Source organism: Acanthopagrus latus, chromosome 4, assembly GCF_904848185.1.
Source record: "Acanthopagrus latus isolate v.2019 chromosome 4, fAcaLat1.1, whole genome shotgun sequence".
NCBI lineage: Eukaryota > Metazoa > Chordata > Actinopteri > Spariformes > Sparidae > Acanthopagrus > Acanthopagrus latus.
The window spans coordinates 20,631,072-20,648,491 of record NC_051042.1 but is presented as its reverse complement, the minus strand read 5'-3'; the positions used below and the strand labels follow the sequence as shown (position 1 = coordinate 20,648,491).

Sequence of the window (17,420 nt, the reverse complement as noted above, 5' to 3'; positions counted from 1 at the left end):
GTTTTATTCTACAGGCACTCATCCACTCAATGGGTAAGGGTGGTGTGTATAATAATACAGCCATTTCTCACAAATTTAGGATAGCAGAAAATAATCAAACCCTGACTACAATAGAAATGATCAGAAAATTCACTGTTATTCGTTATTAAGGCACACCTTGACATATCACCGCCCATCTGGTTCTCACACACCCATAATCGAGCGCTCCCAGTGGCACTGTGTACGGAAACCGGTAACCGCCATCTCCGGAAACTACAAGTCAGCTGCTAGGAGGCTGAGGGTATTTATCCCTGCATAAGCTAGCTTGATGTCAAACGTCGTCGGATATTAGGTTACTTTTTTACATTAACATTACTGAAAAGGGCCGGGAAGCTGTTCCACGGTTGTTGGGAAGTGTTAAGCTGTGACGGACTGTAAAGATGAAGTCTGTGTTTCTTGTCGAGGCTTTCTCTTTAGCTTGTTTTGTGCTACTGAGTCAAGTGACAGCGAAGGTAAGGCTAATGTTAGCTGGGTTAGCTAGCGTAAGAGAGAAGATTATGGTCATGTTGACTAAGCTAGTGAATTTAACCATCGTATCCTCTCTTTAAATTGACCTGAAAATGTAATTGTCCGTATTTTATGTTTCTAGTAGGAGTGTTAGGAGTGTTAGCAAGGTGGGTTTGCTTCAGGTTTGACTTAAGCTAGCTCGGTGTGCTAAATGTGTCAGTCGTGTATACTATAATGTAAGCAGGGTAGCTAGCAAGTAGATCACATCTCTGGCTGCTTGTCAACCATTACCAAATGTCATGAGTCATTTGCGCAATGTGACACTGTACAATAAATGTATCAGAAAGGCATAAAATGTGTACTGTCACTGTGTAACAAGACGTAAAGACACAAACAACCAGAGCCAGCAAATAATGTAGCTGAATGTATGTGACTGATCAAAGCTTGTGAATTGATTTTAGTTAGTTTATTTTATAGAGCAACTACTATTTCTAGGGGGAAAAGCTTTCAATTTGTACAGCGTTCGCATAGAAAAATACAATACGTATAGCGTAAGGATTTAAATCAATACGGTATGAGAGCCCTGAAGTATTTTTCACTATGTTTCACACATGGAAAAAAAATCCTTAAAACGTGTATTATTATTTTATTTTACTTGATTTACTATTGTCACTTCTCACAGGTAAAAATAATGAACATAACTTATTTTAAATATATGCTCTGAATAACATAATACAAAACGTAAATGCAGATATTTAGATAATCTGTGTGGCTTGTTTCTTCACTATAACCCCCCAAACTATTGTAAGAACGCTATAAATATGAATTCAATTATATATAATTTAAGTAAGATCTTTCATCCTTGCAATAAAGTACTTAAAAAAAACTAAATGTAAAAGCCAGATTAAACCAATGTGTTATATTTGTGTTGTGTGTAAAAAAAGGGAAAAGTTTTAGAAGATGGGGGCCAAAAAACTGAAACAAACCAACATAAAACAACTGATGCATGTGATCTATCTGGTGCAGAATTCCGAAGACATCCGCTGTAAATGCATCTGCCCGCCGTACAGAGATGTGGAGGGGCAAATCTACAAGCAAAATGTTTCTCTTAAAGACTGGTATGTTAAGTGACGCATCAGTACACGTCCCTGAATGATGTAAGCTGTCCGTTTCTGTTGTCCACCAGCCTGTTAATGTTATTTATTTTATTTTTCAGTAACTGTCTCCACGTAGTTGAACCAATGCCAGTTGAAGGAAAAGATGTGGAGGCATACTGTTTACGCTGCGAGTGTAAATATGAAGAAAGGAGCTCCGGGACCATAAAGGTAAGTTGGCACTGAAGGTTGTGCAACGAAGAAGGCGGGGTTGTTGATTATTTTACATTTGTATCGTCACTTTCTTCACCTAATGATTATCTGCGGTATTTAAGTTTAGTTTTTAAATGAGTCGTTTGCTCTGTAGAATTCCAGAGAACAACAGTACAGTTACAATAATACTGAGTTCATTTCAGTCATCATATTCCTTGTAAGATGAACTTCTGGTTCACCTGTCTCAAAGTCTCGGGGTTTCTTGAAATGGTTTTTATTAAATACCTGAAAGAAGGGTTAAGGTTAGGGTTTAATCATAATCTGTTACTACTGTTAGCTCATTTTTTTTTAATTTTCCAACTATAATTCCTACATATCTCACATTTATGATAGAGAAAAGCAACCACTCCTCCCATTTGAAAAGCTGAAATCAGCATTTCTCGTTGATATATGCCCTGAAATAATAAATGTCTTATTCAGATAGTTGTCCGTTGATCGAATTATTGAGTATTTGAGTAATTGTTCCATCACTGATTGTCATTTCGTGCATTGTGTTTTCTACATTTGGATCACGGAACCAAAGGAGTCAGTAATCACATTGTTTATCTTTAGGTTACCATCATCATGTACCTCTCCATTCTGGGCATGCTGCTGCTCTACATGGTCTACCTGACTCTCCTGGAGCCCATGTTGAAGAGGCGTCTGTTTGGACACTCGCAGCTCATCCAGAGCGACGATGACGTTGGGGTATGTGATCCTCGTAACGCTATAGCTCTCTTCAAGAAGGTGAAATAATGTTTCATATTGTGGTACAACTGGTGCTGGCTGCCCCCACTCTTCCATCCAGACAACTGATTTCTCTGAATTCTTTCTTATGATGAGGATCTCATGTATGTGTCAACAACATTCCTTCCCACAAGATGCCACAAGGGATTCGTCCGTCAAGGTCATTGAAGTGGTGGATTTGGAATGTGCTCCAGATGCCTCAAATGTCCAAATGACACAGAAAATACAACCATAATATCTCAATCAGCGGCCATCGTGTGAAATAAACATGGAAATGAGGAATTCGACAGTAGTTTATTTGAGCGTCGCAGCAGCTGATCTTATCTGAACAGATTTTGTGAGCAGTACTATGTGGTAAAACCTCCTGCAAGCACAGGGAGTGATGTATAGTTTATAAAAGTGCTCTCTCACACAGTATCAGATCCATTAGTAACCACAATCTCAGGCAGAGAACTGCAGCAGTGCGCGATGCAGGCAGCTCTGACCGCTATCTCTGTGTGCGTATTTAAGACTCCACCCTGATTCTGAAACATGATTAAAATGAGAGAACAGGTTTCTTTTCAGCTCTTGTGATTTAAAAGAAGCCGGGTTAATGAAGCAAGGTTTTCTGCACTCTAAATCCTGTATATTTGTGTAATTATTGTGATGACAATGGAAGGAGGAATGGAAAAGACTGCTCCCTCAAATTCCTCACAGTGGCAGAATTGAATTACTTTAACAGGCTGAATGAATAGAAGTGAGTAGGGGGAAAAAAAAACAAAACCAAAAAAACGACTTGAGGTAAACTGTGGTGTTTAAAGTAATGTAATGTCTCAATCGTAGCACATACAAAAACAGATTGGGTTGTCTTCTCCAGAAATCTCGCGGTGGATATAGTTGTCGTTTCCATTCCTATCTATTTCAGGATACAAGCGGTAAATCAATTTGATATGACGCAGCGTTAAGATATTAAAGGAAAACAGTGAGTGCCTTCGCCTGAGGGGAGAGAGGGGGGAACTCCTGCCGAGCACTCTGTGTTTTCACTGGCACAGTTCAGGAAAGAGGAAGTGTTACACGAGAGCTTTCTCCTAAGAAAAGCTTTTGCTGTAAAATGGGACTTCGCAGTTGTAAGCATATACTGCGATTGGGTTTCACAAGGGAGATGTAAAGTTAAAAGAGCCACCAGATTACTGTCAGACATCTCCTGGTAAATTTGCTGTTTCTATTACAAGCATGTAGGTTATTAGGTTACTGCTGTTTGTAAAGATGTGGAATGGTAGATGCTAGGAAAAAAAAAACAGGAAACTCACCACTGTAAGAAAGAGCTTGAGATGACTAATACTGCAGTCATGTAATTGAGCCAAAGTTTATGTGGCACAGTAGCTTTTAAACTGTCACTGGGATCAAAACAAAGGGAGCGAGATCTGTAAGCACAGCTAATATACCCGGAAATACTGCGGCTACATTAATTGCAGGGGAAGTTGTGGGCCTGTAGTGTTTAGTCAATCTTTGATACAGGCTGCCCAACTGATAATGTTGGTCGCAGACAGCAGCTGCGGCTGTGTTCCTCCCATCGTGCTCTTGCATTTACTTTTCATTAACTTTGTGTTTTTTTGGTTGTCAAGTGACATTAGCAGCTGAATTGTTACAGCGCTCACCAAATACAACTTACAAAAGACATAAGATTAAGAAAATCCAGCAAAAGTAACATAAAACTTCACCGACAAAAACATTTAAGCAAACAAAGAGAAACGCATGGAGACGCAGATTAATGTACACCTGAACATGTGAGTCTGATTTGTTTTTGAAATGGATTTAATGAGGTCGAGGGTCAGAAGAATCGTCAGGAGCCGTATATGTAATACTATATAGTGTAGCAGTAATACAAAGTTCCTCCTCATCATGTTTGAAATAGCCCTCCATTTCTGTTTTTTTTTTTTTTCTTTTTTAGCTAAAGGTTTCTGTTGTTGTTCAAAGAAGTTAATTCATTTTTTACTTTGTTAGCGGACATAGTCTTTAAAAATCCTGTTATGCGGCTTCACAATAAAAGCTTTAAATGACCAAATACGGAGGGGCTTTTATTATGAAGAAGTCATAGTAGATGAAATGTGTTTTGTAACGGAATTAGAAGAGCCTCTCTGTTAGCTGTGATTCTTCAGTAGTATTGCGATGATCAAGGTGGTCATTGATCTAAGACACACCTTCAAGCAATTAGTCCAGGTGTGATGGGAATGCAAAAACCGTGCAGAGCCACGCCAGCGGATGTATTTTCGAATTTTGTCCCCGTTTTTTAAAGATTGACAAGCTTGGCCTGTGTCGTACCTTTTTTGGCTAATTGTGTTTCCTTCCGATTTGTGTTTTCAGGACCAGCAGCCTTTTGCCAACGCTCACAATGTTCTGTCCCGCTCACACTCTCGACCGAACATGCTGAACAAAGTGGAGCACGCCCAGCAGCGCTGGAGGAGGCAGGTCCAGGAGCAGAGGAAGTCTGTGTTCGACCGCCATGTTGTTCTCAGTTAAACTGCCCTGCGAGCAAACGAGTCACTGGTGGAGCAAAAAAACAAACAAACAAACAAACAAAAAAAGCACTGTGACGGAGCCCTCAGTTTATAACGCTTTCTTTCTCTCATTTGTGGTTTGTATCTCGTCAGATGTTTCACTCTTGAGGAGAACGTGGTGAAGTAATCTGGATCTGTAGAGCAGGAGTCCCCAGCAGGTGTTTAATCAAAGCTGGTAGCTCTTATTTAGTCTACAGGCTGCACAAGAGATTACAGTGAATTCCTTTTTGCACAATCTTTAATGAACAGTCTTAAATGGCATTTTTCCAAACGCAGAATTTCCTCCCTGCCTGCAGTCGGGTTAGCAGAAGTGCCAAGTCACCAGAGAGAATTTGCAATTAAAAAAAAATTTGATGGCAGAGAGAGAGACTAATAAATGTGAGATAAAAATAAATCTTTCGAGTGAATATTTTATAACATCCTCTAACTCCTCCTGGCCAAAGTGTCGGGCACTTTCAGTTTTTACGAGCCAAACTGGCTGTCAGAGTAAAACACCCAGATGTTGGTTGGTCCCACTCATCTCTGCTGTAGAACTGGACCAGTGAGGACCTGTTAACGTGTAGCTGGTGGCCATTTTCCACCCCTAAACTAATATAACTTGGAACTACTGCTCTCACCACGGGATAAAAGGAAGAAGTGTAAAATATAAAGCCTTCTTTGAAAATGCATGTTTTATAATAGCTCTTTTATAAATGTCTTTTCAGTTTTTCATTCCTTCCACGTTGTTACACATTGTCTGATTACTGATGTGAAATCCATCATTTAATGCATTGCATTACATTTTCATGTTCCAAGTAGTTTCACTGAAATCGATGCAATTTCCTGGTGATGTCATAGTGAACTTAGCTGTGCTTTTGATCCTCATCTGTTGAAATCAGTGCCCTCCTCGACTGCCTAAACCAATCTGTTGTCTTTCATTCTGGCACTCCTGTGCGCTAACTTCAGTTACATTATGAAGGTCCGTGTTGTCTTTAGTATGACAGAGCGATGTTATTGAGTTACAGAGTTTATTTTGTGTACATTGGGCAGAGTGGATGAAGAGCCACTGTTGGGTGACCTATGAAAGTGTTCTTAACTATTGTATATGTGGTACCTTTAACTTTGAAATAAATTTATGTAATATTTGTGATTCTTCTTCTTGTAATGTGTTGAAATTCTTCATGCGTTACACGAGCGGAAAGGCTTGACCACTGATGTGTCCTCCAGTTCCAAGAACAAAGTACCTGACAGTTTGTGTTTGGACACGTTACCTACGGCGAGTTGGACGTTGCTGCTTTTCTTAGCAACACTGTGACATATCACGATGGCCTTCTCATTCCTTTAAGGCTTGCGGGGATGGATTTACTAGAGTACAGAGCTATTTCAGTGTTATTCTCTCAATCTTAAGTGACGATGGATGGATTAAAAGATGCATTTGACAGCAGTTTTCTCCAAGACGGCAATAAAAGTGACAGGTTTGAACTTCACTTGGTATCTATTATAATTCACTGATGAGAATCTAACTGCTGTACCTCATGATACCTCACTCTGCAATATTGTGTGCAATATTATGTTGTTTGCATTATTTATTTTAATGGTAAACTATATATATATATATATATATATATATATATATATATATATATATATATATATATATATATATATATATATACACTGTTTCACAGCATATATATATATATATATATATATATATATATATATATATATATATATATATATATATATATATATATATATATATATATTCGCAAAAGGCCAATGTTGGCTGATAATGTCAGCCAACAGATATATCAGTTGGGCCCTTGCTATTTAAAAAAATGCACTTTTGTTTTGCATATTACCAAATACAAAAGAATACATTAGATTGTGGCAAAGTAATAGCCACTCTGGCAAACTTGGTTGGTTGTTGTGGCTTCTAGCAGTAAGTCTCACTCATGATGATTTCTGTTCACTGTTCTGGTGACCGGTGATGGAAAAACACTCTCTGGACTCGCTCCACCACTAACTAGAAATTCCCATTAAACTTTTCAGGCATGTTTACAGTCATATTTGGGTGGAAGCTGCTAAAAATAACCCAATCTAGTTCATGTCGTGACACGTTCAGATTGAATTCCTCTAGCCTCTTTTTCTGACTGAAAACATCTGGAAACATCTGGGACACAACTAGTTAAACTCCTCCGTACAAATCTGTGCAACTAAACTGAACCTACATGAATTATTCTGCGACTGTTTAGTGACAATTGTTTTTTTTTTTTTTTTTATCAAGCAAAATGATTTCCATACAGCTGCGTCATCATTTCCTGTGAAGTCTACTTTTCCTTCGTACCCCCCCACCCCTCTCTCCCTCTCTCCTCATTGCATGAAGTTATACAGAGGAGACGAATTTTCCGCAGGAAAAAAAAAGAAAAAACAGGTCAGTTTTCAGGCTGCAGAGAGAGAAAGCGACACAGACTCTGTGAAAGAATGGATCTCTGAGCAAACTCTGCGGCAGCACAGAGACAAAGGTAGGCTTCTTCTTTCTGCTCATCAAATGTTGTTCACATAGAAATCTGACGAAATTCGACTATTTTTAACTGAACTTTTTTGGAGCATCTTTAGATGGTTGAGTTCATGAGAAAAGAAGAGATCCCCGTCTCGTTTACACTCTGTCATGTAGTTGGTGTGATCAACATGCCCGAGCTCACAGTTCTTCATAGACAACGACTTTGATCGCGGTTGGTAAACTGTCTAATCTTCCGTTGGATGTCCAGAGAGAAGTAGAAGTTGATCTCCTCAGCTGTGCTGCTGCACTGGCACTGCTCGGCCTACAGGAGGCGCCTCAGCCTTTGAATTTGAGCCATCTGAAGAGTCCTGTGCAGACAGCCACACAGACGTTGTTGACTCTTACCTGTGTTTACTTTTCCTTTCGTGTCTCTGCAAGTTTCACTTCACTTATTTTTTATGTGCCTGAGCCATAATCACCCCCCCACACCCACACCCACACTCACTACCATGCACGAACTCCAGTGTGTGACACTTTGCATGACATTTGCCTTCAAGGTTTCTGAGTCAGTAGTCAGTAGACTGATGTTTCTGTTGTGGGGCAAAGAAGCTGAAAACGCCATGAGATAAAGAAATGTTCTTGTGCTGCACTTGACTCCTCGCTGCTCGTCTGGTGCGATATAATGTGACACCGCAGCTGCTCTTATTCAAGGCCTTTGTTCAAACAGTGACACGGTGTTAACTTGTTGTTGAGTGTGCCACGAAACTGCAGGTTTTTGCTGACAAAATGTTCCAGATCGAATGATTCTGTTATCAGTCAACGGTTGACTTGATCGGTAACTAATATTAAAGTGCTTTATGTCTCCTCACACCCTGATTTTATACTGTGAACAGATGATTATTAATGATCCATATTTCCAAGCACAGTGTCATTATTTTGGGGCTATTTCAACATCAAGTTCAATTGCTTGTCTTGATTATGAACTTAAAACAACATTATGTATGTTGAAATATTTACATGCATGTTTGCTTCAAGATGTAAGTTTTCAGCACATAACATTGTGATGATGTAATGAGTTTTGTTTGTATTCGGCACCTACAAGACGTCTGACAAACTGTCACAGAACTGGGATTTGTATTTACGACAGTGTTGTTGCACTCAGAAACTGTAGGGGGCACCAAATTGCACAGAATGCCAATTTGTGCATAATGTGGCTTTAATTAGGCTTGAATAATCAGTTCAAAGTCTTTTCTTGTAAAACCTGATTTCAAGTTACGTGAACTTCTGATCACATCACTTAAAATCTTGATTTAACAACTGTTCAGTTACAACCAGCAGTATTACAACCAAATTTGACTTACTGTCACATTTCAGTTCCTTTCAAACTGCAGTTATTCCTACTGAAGGTGATTTCTTCTTGCATTGGTACAAAGATTATATGTGAGAGTGTGAATGTGTAAAGACTGAAATCAATACAGTATTTCCACGATGGTGAAAACAAACAACAAGAACTTAATGGACAGAGGACACACAGCAAGCTTCAATTACATATGATTCAAACAATAAAAAAAGTTTTGACTCAAGCAGTGCATGCTGGGATACCTACAATAAGATGATCATGTGTCTTTAGAAACATATTTTGATGACTTGATTGAACTCCAACTCATCATTTCAATTCCAAAGTCTTAAAGTTGTTGCAACTTGTGTTTATACGTTCTAATAACTAGACATTTCAAGTTTAATTGACTTGAAATGAATGACACTTGTTTATTTTCTGTCAAGATAATGAAAAGAGATGAGTTGATTCCACTATATTCCTGAATAACTTTATTGATAAGAGCAAAAGATGCTTGCACATCAGGCAGTCAGCACTCTTTCACTGTTTTTTCCTGCATTTGGTTGCGGTTTTCTCCAAGACTGCAATAAAAGCAACAGGTTTGTAACGTACCTGAGGCTGTAAACTCTTACATTCCTGGTCATTCTTGAATTGCAGAAGTAGCATTTTGCAAAGCCAGAATGTTTTATTCATAACATCAAGTCGTAATTCCATTATATTATTTTCAGATACACTAGAAGTCAGAGAGAGGAGAGGATGTCTGTGCATCCCAGGCTGTGTCTACTCTGTCAGGAGTGTTGACTCGACACGTCGGCCTGACTCAGCATAATCCTGGAGTTTAACAACTGCCTCAGGTTGGTTTCTGAAACCTGATATGATGTTTATTGCACCAAATGCAACAAAATTAAAAATTAGGCAGATAAATGTGCAGTGACGTCATGCTGTTCTCATATCAGAAGGCTTTTTCACTCATGACTTGAACCCCTTCGGAGAGAGAAAAAGAAAAAAAGGATCTGAGGTGAATTTTTGGAGTGTAGGTGGAAAAATCCCCATAGAGCTGTGGACTAATCCCCTTGAATGTTTTAGGGATTTGGGATTCACAGTGGATCCTCAGGAAACACACATAAGGTTTAGGGCTTTTATTTGAGAAAATAAACTCCCTTGTGGCTGAGGCTTTAGCAGGTGTGTAATCATGAGAATGGGGGGGAAGGCCTGAGATTTACAGCATCAGAGCTCAGCAGTCAACCCCCTGAAAAAAAATGTAATGTAGTCTTTGGAGTGCTGCATAATAGCGTAGAGAGTCGATGTAAGTGTATACATGGAGCTGAACTTTGTTTGATGCTCCCATGTCACGCCAGAAGAGGATGTGGCTTTTAATGAGAAATACAGATGGTACTGCGATCAATGGAAACAATGAATTCCATGAGAGCAGAATAAGCTTACGATCTGGTAAAACATCCCACAAAAAGGCAGTCGGAGCTGTCTTTTGTGCTCCAACAGTGAGCGTCTGCAGAGTTTTCAGGAAGGACAATCTTTTTACGAGGCCTTGAGAACGTTTTGAGTGGGTCTCGGAGAAAAGCTGCACAGTGGCATTGCTCTAAAGGCTTCCTGCTGACTTGATGTTACGGACTGTGATGACGGATGTCTGGTGTTTTTGTGACTTCCTCTGTTCCCAAGTCTGTGGGATGATAAGACAACCACTGGAAGGAGAAGGTTTTTTTTTATGGATGGGGTAGCGCTTTCGACGTTCGCTGTGAAGACGTCACATGCAGCCGCACAGAGAGATGAAAGGATTTCATGTTCAATATCTTGCGGTGACGGATTAGGTCGACTGATATTTGGTGAACAGGAGGTCTTTGGTGCTGAGCTCCAAAGTTCGGGCTTGACCACGAAAGCAGCTGACAAAATAGTCTCCCACCAAGGTCCACTCTTATTTGAATTGTCCAGCAATCAAAACGCAAAGTTTTGCTTTGAATTGTGTGAATCTTTTTGATAGAATCAGATTTTAAAAGGAATTCAGTAAATCTGAATTTCTAAAGGATTCAGTCATTCACAGTAAATCCATCTTTTTAAGGATTTGCCAGGCACTATTACTACCAGAACTTCAGAAACTTATTTTATTTACATCTTATATGTTGCTTTTATCTTTTCTTGTCGGACACTGTGTATATAATCCACTTTTATATAATCCGCTTCCTTATATTTTATAGTGACCAGATGAATACTCTTTAATGGGTACTGACCACTTGGCCACTGAGAAGCATACTGACTCTACATGTTTGGAATTCATGTGGCTTTCTCATTGCGTTGTTGTCTGGTACATGAATGTGCACAGTACATGGAGTGATATAGTCAACATGAGGTCACATTACAACGACGCTCTTTATTTTACTGCGAAGCCTCCGGAACTGCAGCACACACACAAATTAAGTGGTTTTAATTTGGTTGGAGTTAACTCAAACCTAGCAAGGGGAAGTTGCATTTTGGGCGAATGCTTTCATTTTTGTGGTCACCTCGAGTTTGGACCTGTGGTTCCGCTCCAAAGCGTTGACGCCGGGGGATATTTGGAGATACGTATGGAATGAAGCTACGCACATTTATCAAATTACTGTACTTAAAAAGTAATTCAACACAAGGCTGCAAAGCTGTGTTTCCCTGTCCTCTGGTTAAAGTTTCAAGACAGTTTTAATCGCTGACTACAGCCAACATCACAATTAAATGTGGCTGGTCAATCTATTGCCAGATTTGTGCTGCTTTGCACCTGTAACCACACCCATAGGTGATGTCATGGGGTAGTGGAGTACACGTCTAGATCAGTGCAGCAAGGTGAAACCACTGGAGGTCAGCAAAAACATGATTTTTTTTGTATTTACAAAAAGGGTAACTTGACTTATTGTACTCAGTGTAGTAGTATAAAACCTGCTGTGGTTCCAGACGAAGCTGTATGTTATCTGACTAATTGCCTCCAGTGATGTCACTCGGTGGCCAGGTTGCATTATGGGTAATGTAGACACCACGTTTTGAAAAGGAAGGAGAATGCATGAAATATCAAAGGCGATAAAATCTTGATCTGGTGTATCAGTTTTAGAAACAATTATTGTTTTCAAACTGTCTAGAATGAGTGATGTCCAACAGTGTTCAAAACCTGGTGTGTACATTACCCACGATGCAACTTTAATCATTACAATCAGTGTTATTTTAAGAAAATAAATTAATTTTAAAATACACAACTTCTAGTGCAATCTCCAACGTAAATAGTAACTAAAGTTATCATTAATCATTATCAGCTCATTGTAAATAATTTCTGGGTTTGAAAAGTAAATAGTGCCCCTTTTAACATCATTTAAAAAAAAAAAAACCACACATTTAAAAAAGTAAAAATCGATCTACATTAAAATACTGTTTAAATGATAGACTATACAAAAATATAACATCCCGAGGGGCCATTTTAAAGGCCCACTACACAGTTTTGGTGAAGAGATTCAAACTCTGGGTTGTCATATTTACAAAAAGAGATAATATTCCATAACTGAGTAAACAAGCTGTTCTCAGAGGTAAATAAAGTCCCCAGAACACTGTTTGAAGCTAAAAAGGTGGCAGGGTCCGCCACCTAAAAACAAATTGTGAAATTGTGAATGAAATAAGGTTTGTTTATTTAGTTTGTTCAGTGATACAAAATCAGCGCTAAATCTGATTTAAAGTCCCTCCCCAAAACTGCACAGTGCACCTTTAATCCCCAATGACTACATAACCACTATGACTATTACTTAAATAAGATTTTACATGTCTTGTCCATGGTCAGTGCTCTGTGTATGAGCCGCAGTTGGTGATGCACATCCATCTCTACCAAATGAAAGACATCTTTGTGTGGTGAAATGTATTATTCCTGTTTGACCGGTGGGCCCAGTGTGGAGGGGTTTCCAGCATGACAATAAAACTGCTGCAAAACTCTGGCACCGTCCCATCTGCAGCCCTCAGCTCGTGAATATTCATCCACAATCCTTGACAATAAACAAGGGGCAGAGAGGCAGAGAGAGGGTGCTGCTGAATGCCTGGCTGAGGAGGTGGGGGGGCAAACAACCCGTCACCATGGCAACAAGTCCTGCCTCCCACCCTCCAGCAGGCTGTGAGAGGGGAGGCAGGAGGGCTTTTCTTTTTCTTTTTTTCTTTTTCTTTTTTTTTTGTCGGTTTTAGTTGGAAAGACATAAGTCGGAGTGTGCTGAGAAGGGGCAGGTAACCAGCCAAAGTTTCTCACCGTGCAGACGAAACGGATTTGAGCGTCGCAAAGGGATTATAATGTGAAAATGTCAGCAGCAGCAGCAGAAGCAGAAGCAGCCATGGATGAGAGGAGAAACTCGGAGGTAACTCGCAGCTTTCTGAACCATAACTACAGACGAGCTAACGGGAGGAGGAGGAGGGTTCAACTTTTTTTTTTTTTTTTTTTTTGTAGCAAGCGGTCAGGAAACCGGTATCGACAAGAAGAAAAAAATAAAAAGCCAAAACTTGTAAAGGTGTTCGTTAAAAAAGTCGCAAGGTGCGTTTAACCGTTAGTCCTAATCTCCATGTGACCATATTTGGTCATCGACATGTTAGCTAAACGATGAAGTGCAGTGAGCAGCTAACTACAAAACAAGAAGGTTCGCTTGTCTTTATTTTTTCAGCTGACCCCTTAGAATGGAGGAAAATGTCCAAGCGGATGCAAGTACTAACCCAGCGGCTCGTAATGAGAACAACTTATCGCTTATAACATCCAAAAAAGGTCCAAAGCAGCAGATAAGCAGTAACAGCACAGGACCTCAGTGAACTGACCTCACTGGACGTTTACTGCTGTGGTGCGGACTTCGGGGGGGGGTTATGTCTTGGCAGATAAAACCTACATGAAACATGAAAGTGTGTGAGCTTCAGATGTCTTATGTAGTTCATACAGACTTTATGTGAAATTGAACACGTGTGATTTTTCGGTGTTAATGCTGTATCTTCTGTACATGACAGAGCTACACACTGCATAGTATGTGACAGACCTTTTCAAGCTGTGGCCAGGGGTCAAATGTGGCTCTTTCACACCCTCATCTTGGCTCTTTAATCATTTTGTTGGTAGACTAATAGTACATTCGTTAGTTATGTCCCTTGACCAGCTTGTTTATTCAGTTATGGAAAAATGTCCCCTTTAACACATTGTGATTACAAGCTTTAAAGGGCAGATATTGGGAATGTAAAAGTCTGAAGTTTGAAATCCGGCCCTTCTTCAAAGGAAGTTGAATAGGCCTGGTTTATGACATACTGTACATGTCATGTACAAAAAGTGAGGTTTTACTGTCCTAGCTTCTTATTAGTATTGCACTTTTTACTACATCATACCTATGTAGGCTAAATGTGCTTTACCCTCAGTAATGGAAGGTTTTAAAGGTTAAGTTCATTCAAAAATTGCATTATTTTGTTTCCAATATCATTCTGCCATAGTTCATTAGCTAGGAGGAGTTTTTTTAAACTTGAACTTTAACATTTTTTTATTCAAACTTAGTATCAGATTTCAATGAGATGTAGTGCAACTTCTATTTTAGACTCAGCAACAAGTGGTCGGTTTTTGGTGCAGATGAGTATTTGGAAGTTTTTTAAATGATTTCCTATCACTGAAAGACGTGAATTTTTTGAGCATTTTTTCCTACATCTAATGTCTCATGACTTCCTTCATCCACTTACTTGGATAAATAAATGTGTTTCATGTAACACGTGATTGTTGTAAAGAAATACAACTTTCACAACTTTAAAAGTAGACTGGTTAAGCCATGTTCTCTCTGCATGCTTAAAATGTTAAAATGTTAGTCCATCATGAATGTTTACATGAGTTTTCTTAACAGATTACAACTTAAACCCTGAAGATCTTATCTTATACACTATAGTACAAACTGTGGGGACATTACTGGTTTTATTTAGCACACTTTTTCCCCTAAACTCGCTCTATTGTGCACATCAAACAATGACCTTCCCCTCTCCCTGGAAGGGACTGTCAGCACAGAGCTATTGAGGAAATTCTTCTCTGTTCTCCATTCATTTTAACAGGAACGAGTCTGGCCTGTCACCAGACACTTTTACAGAGTCTGTTGTTCACTCGACATCACAGAGAATGTAACTTTCCTCTTTGTCTACTCAGCCAGATAATTTTGGTGTTTTGGCATCCTGAGGATCAGGAAAAACTTAACAGTGTCTGTGTGCAGGTACATCTTGTTGTTTCATCCTTCTGCACATGTACATAGGAAAAAAAGTAACTCTCAATGAAGTAGCTTGCAGTAACAACGTGTGCAGATAAGCTGTCATATTTATGATTCATGTTGAGTTCCTCCTCCAAAACTGTGTCTCCCAGTGCCATTAGATGCATTGGATTGAAGCTGTAGCCAGGGGCTCTAAACTATGGCAAAGCACATTTTAAATGTATACACAAGTTTGTGCTTTTGAGTGACTGGTCCCTTCTGTCCCTGAAACAGTTTCTGTTCCCTCAGGAGATGCATGGTGATAATGTGAACAGCCTTTTTTATTGCTGCAGTGATGGAGTGATGGAAGAGAGCATGGCTTAATGGAAGTGTTGAATTTCATGTTATTGCACTCATATGCTTAAACACATTTTGTTAGTCTGATACTGTTTGCCATCTTAAGGGTCTGAAAAGAAGAGAAGCAACAGTACGTCATTTATTTTTTCAGCTGATTTGTCAGTTGTGGATCTACTTGAATGTTTTTCAGGTCACAAGACTTTCTCTCTTAACTTAACCCCCAAGCTCAGCAGAAGTTATCAACCAAAGAGAAAGGATGCCTCTTTAGAGAAGCACATTTACTTTGGCTTTTAGTTGCTCCTCATGAATCATCGGTTCAGTTGTACCTGAGATACAAGTGCAGGGATGGAGCGTCTGGTTGACATTGGAAGTCAGTTTGTTTTGGTTGTTTTGCTGTTTGGTTTTCCTCTGTCTTTTTTTACCCTTTTTTTCTTGGAAGACATGTTTGGCTCTGCTGATGATAATATGAGAGGCTGTTCTGTTGTCTGCCAGTTCTAGCTGCTGATGAACACTTATATGATGACACTGACACATCCCTGATATGTAATCCCAGGTTTAAAAGCCTCTGACTTTGCTTCGTCACTTATCACTAACATGTTTTCACATGTCATTTAAAAATAAGAAAAGTTACCCTTGCCCAATACAGATTTAATCTCCTTGTGGACATTTCTTTAGGTTTACTGTATACTAAGGGTGTTGAAATGAATCGTTTTAACAATGCATCATGATGCGGACATGGACGGTTATTCATCGATGCAGTAACACACCATAATCAATTATAGCCTTCTATTGTTACTTGTTGATTTTCGGGCCGCACCAGTACAAGTCCTACTCCGTTTCAGCCCACTCTCTGTTCTACCCTCTTTCCGTCCGGTTCACAGCAACTAAGGCTAAATACATCTCATCTGACTGACGTCACCTCATTCGTTGTGCGACATGGCTGAGGAAAAAGTCATTAAAAATACACCTAGCATTTTAAAAACGGCCATCTGGACACATTTCAGATTTTATGAAGACACAAGCATGAATTGGGCAAGACACACGTGGTGTGTAAAGTGTGTCACACAAAAATTAAATACCTCAGGAATACCTCTAAGTTGAGTAACCACATTAGCCGTTTTCACCCGGAGAGGCTACCGTAGGTGTTAGTGACTGCCAAAGAGACAGCAGACCCAGCCCAGCTAAGAACTGATGCCATGCTGCCAACTCCCTATCTCCCTTACTCCCAACATAGAGAAAAGGGAAAGAATAACCCAATCTGTGGCAGCTTTTATAGGAAAGGATCTATGGCCTTATTCCGTTGTTGACAACACCGAGTTTCGTCACCTGTTGAAGACACTGCAGCCGCGATATAAGCCCTCGTCACGCAGCAACTTAACCATGAAACCACAGCCCAGGCAATTTAATCAATGAGCCAAGCTAGTCGCATGGTAAATACAATGGTAAAAATTTAAATCAGTATAACATATTTCACATGTCAATAAATATACTATTAACAAGTAAACAGCACTACAAAAACTCCTGGTTTTAGTTTTTGTGATGCTTTCTCAGCACACATAAAATAATAGTGGAGTTTATATATCTGACTGCTTGTATCCTTTGATGAAAACAAGCCATGTGCAGTAATCGCGATGCATCAGAGAATCGAATCGTTGACAAGATAATCGTAATCGAATTGAATTGAATCGAATCGAATCGTGACCAGAGAAGATTCACACCCCTACTGTATACTAACAACATACTGGCAGCCACAGTGTGATTTTTGTTGTGCATGTCACAGTATGAGCAGTTCTTTATGCACTATGCATTCAGTGATTTAATGGGATCACCATGTCAACATTTAAATGCCATGAGGTGTTCTGGCTTCATTTATTCAGGACATTATTCAGCCAGATACAAGCGCTTCACCAGTGACTTTGATGTCTGAATACAAACACT

The 17,420-nt window shown here is 39.5% G+C and overlaps 2 protein-coding genes across 5 annotated transcripts in view; both read left to right on the top strand.

The window, feature by feature from the left end:
* Nucleotides 1-256: 256 nt before the first annotated feature.
* Nucleotides 257-6,250, top strand: tmem9b (TMEM9 domain family, member B). 2 transcript variants are annotated; one of them, XM_037096243.1, is made up of 5 exons: nt 257-280; nt 1,513-1,604; nt 1,703-1,811; nt 2,406-2,540; nt 4,923-6,250. In XM_037096243.1, the coding sequence occupies exons 3-5, from the start codon at nt 1,728-1,730 to the stop codon at nt 5,076-5,078; spliced, it is 375 nt and encodes a 124-aa protein (XP_036952138.1). In that variant the 5' UTR covers nt 257-280; nt 1,513-1,604; nt 1,703-1,727; the 3' UTR covers nt 5,079-6,250. The 2 variants fall into 2 exon arrangements, with proteins under 2 accessions (XP_036952138.1, XP_036952137.1); XM_037096242.1 differs by lacking the exon at nt 257-280 and adding an exon at nt 287-491.
* A 1,242-nt stretch (nt 6,251-7,492) lies between these two features.
* The window catches only part of dennd2b (DENN domain containing 2B), a 53,586-nt gene continuing 43,658 nt past the window's right edge, over nt 7,493-17,420 (top strand). Inside the window, exon 1 of one of the 3 annotated variants that reach the window (XM_037095771.1) lies at nt 7,493-7,623. The gene's annotated coding sequence lies outside the window, so the exon portion shown is untranslated. Of the gene's footprint in view, nt 7,624-12,998; nt 13,299-17,420 lie in introns of those variants that run through there. The other 2 variants (XM_037095769.1, XM_037095767.1) reach the window with 2 other exon arrangements.

Excerpts from the sequence above, each read along its gene's own strand:
- tmem9b (XM_037096242.1), top strand. The coding sequence starts at position 420 with ATGAAGTCTGTGTTTCTTGTCGAGGCTTTCTCTTTAGCTTGTTTTGTG. Across the intron at positions 1,605-1,702 it reads AATGTTTCTCTTAAAGACTG|TAACTGTCTCCACGTAGTTG; the intron begins GTATGTTAAGTG and ends TTTATTTTTCAG. Across the intron at positions 1,812-2,405 it reads GGAGCTCCGGGACCATAAAG|GTTACCATCATCATGTACCT; the intron begins GTAAGTTGGCAC and ends GTTTATCTTTAG.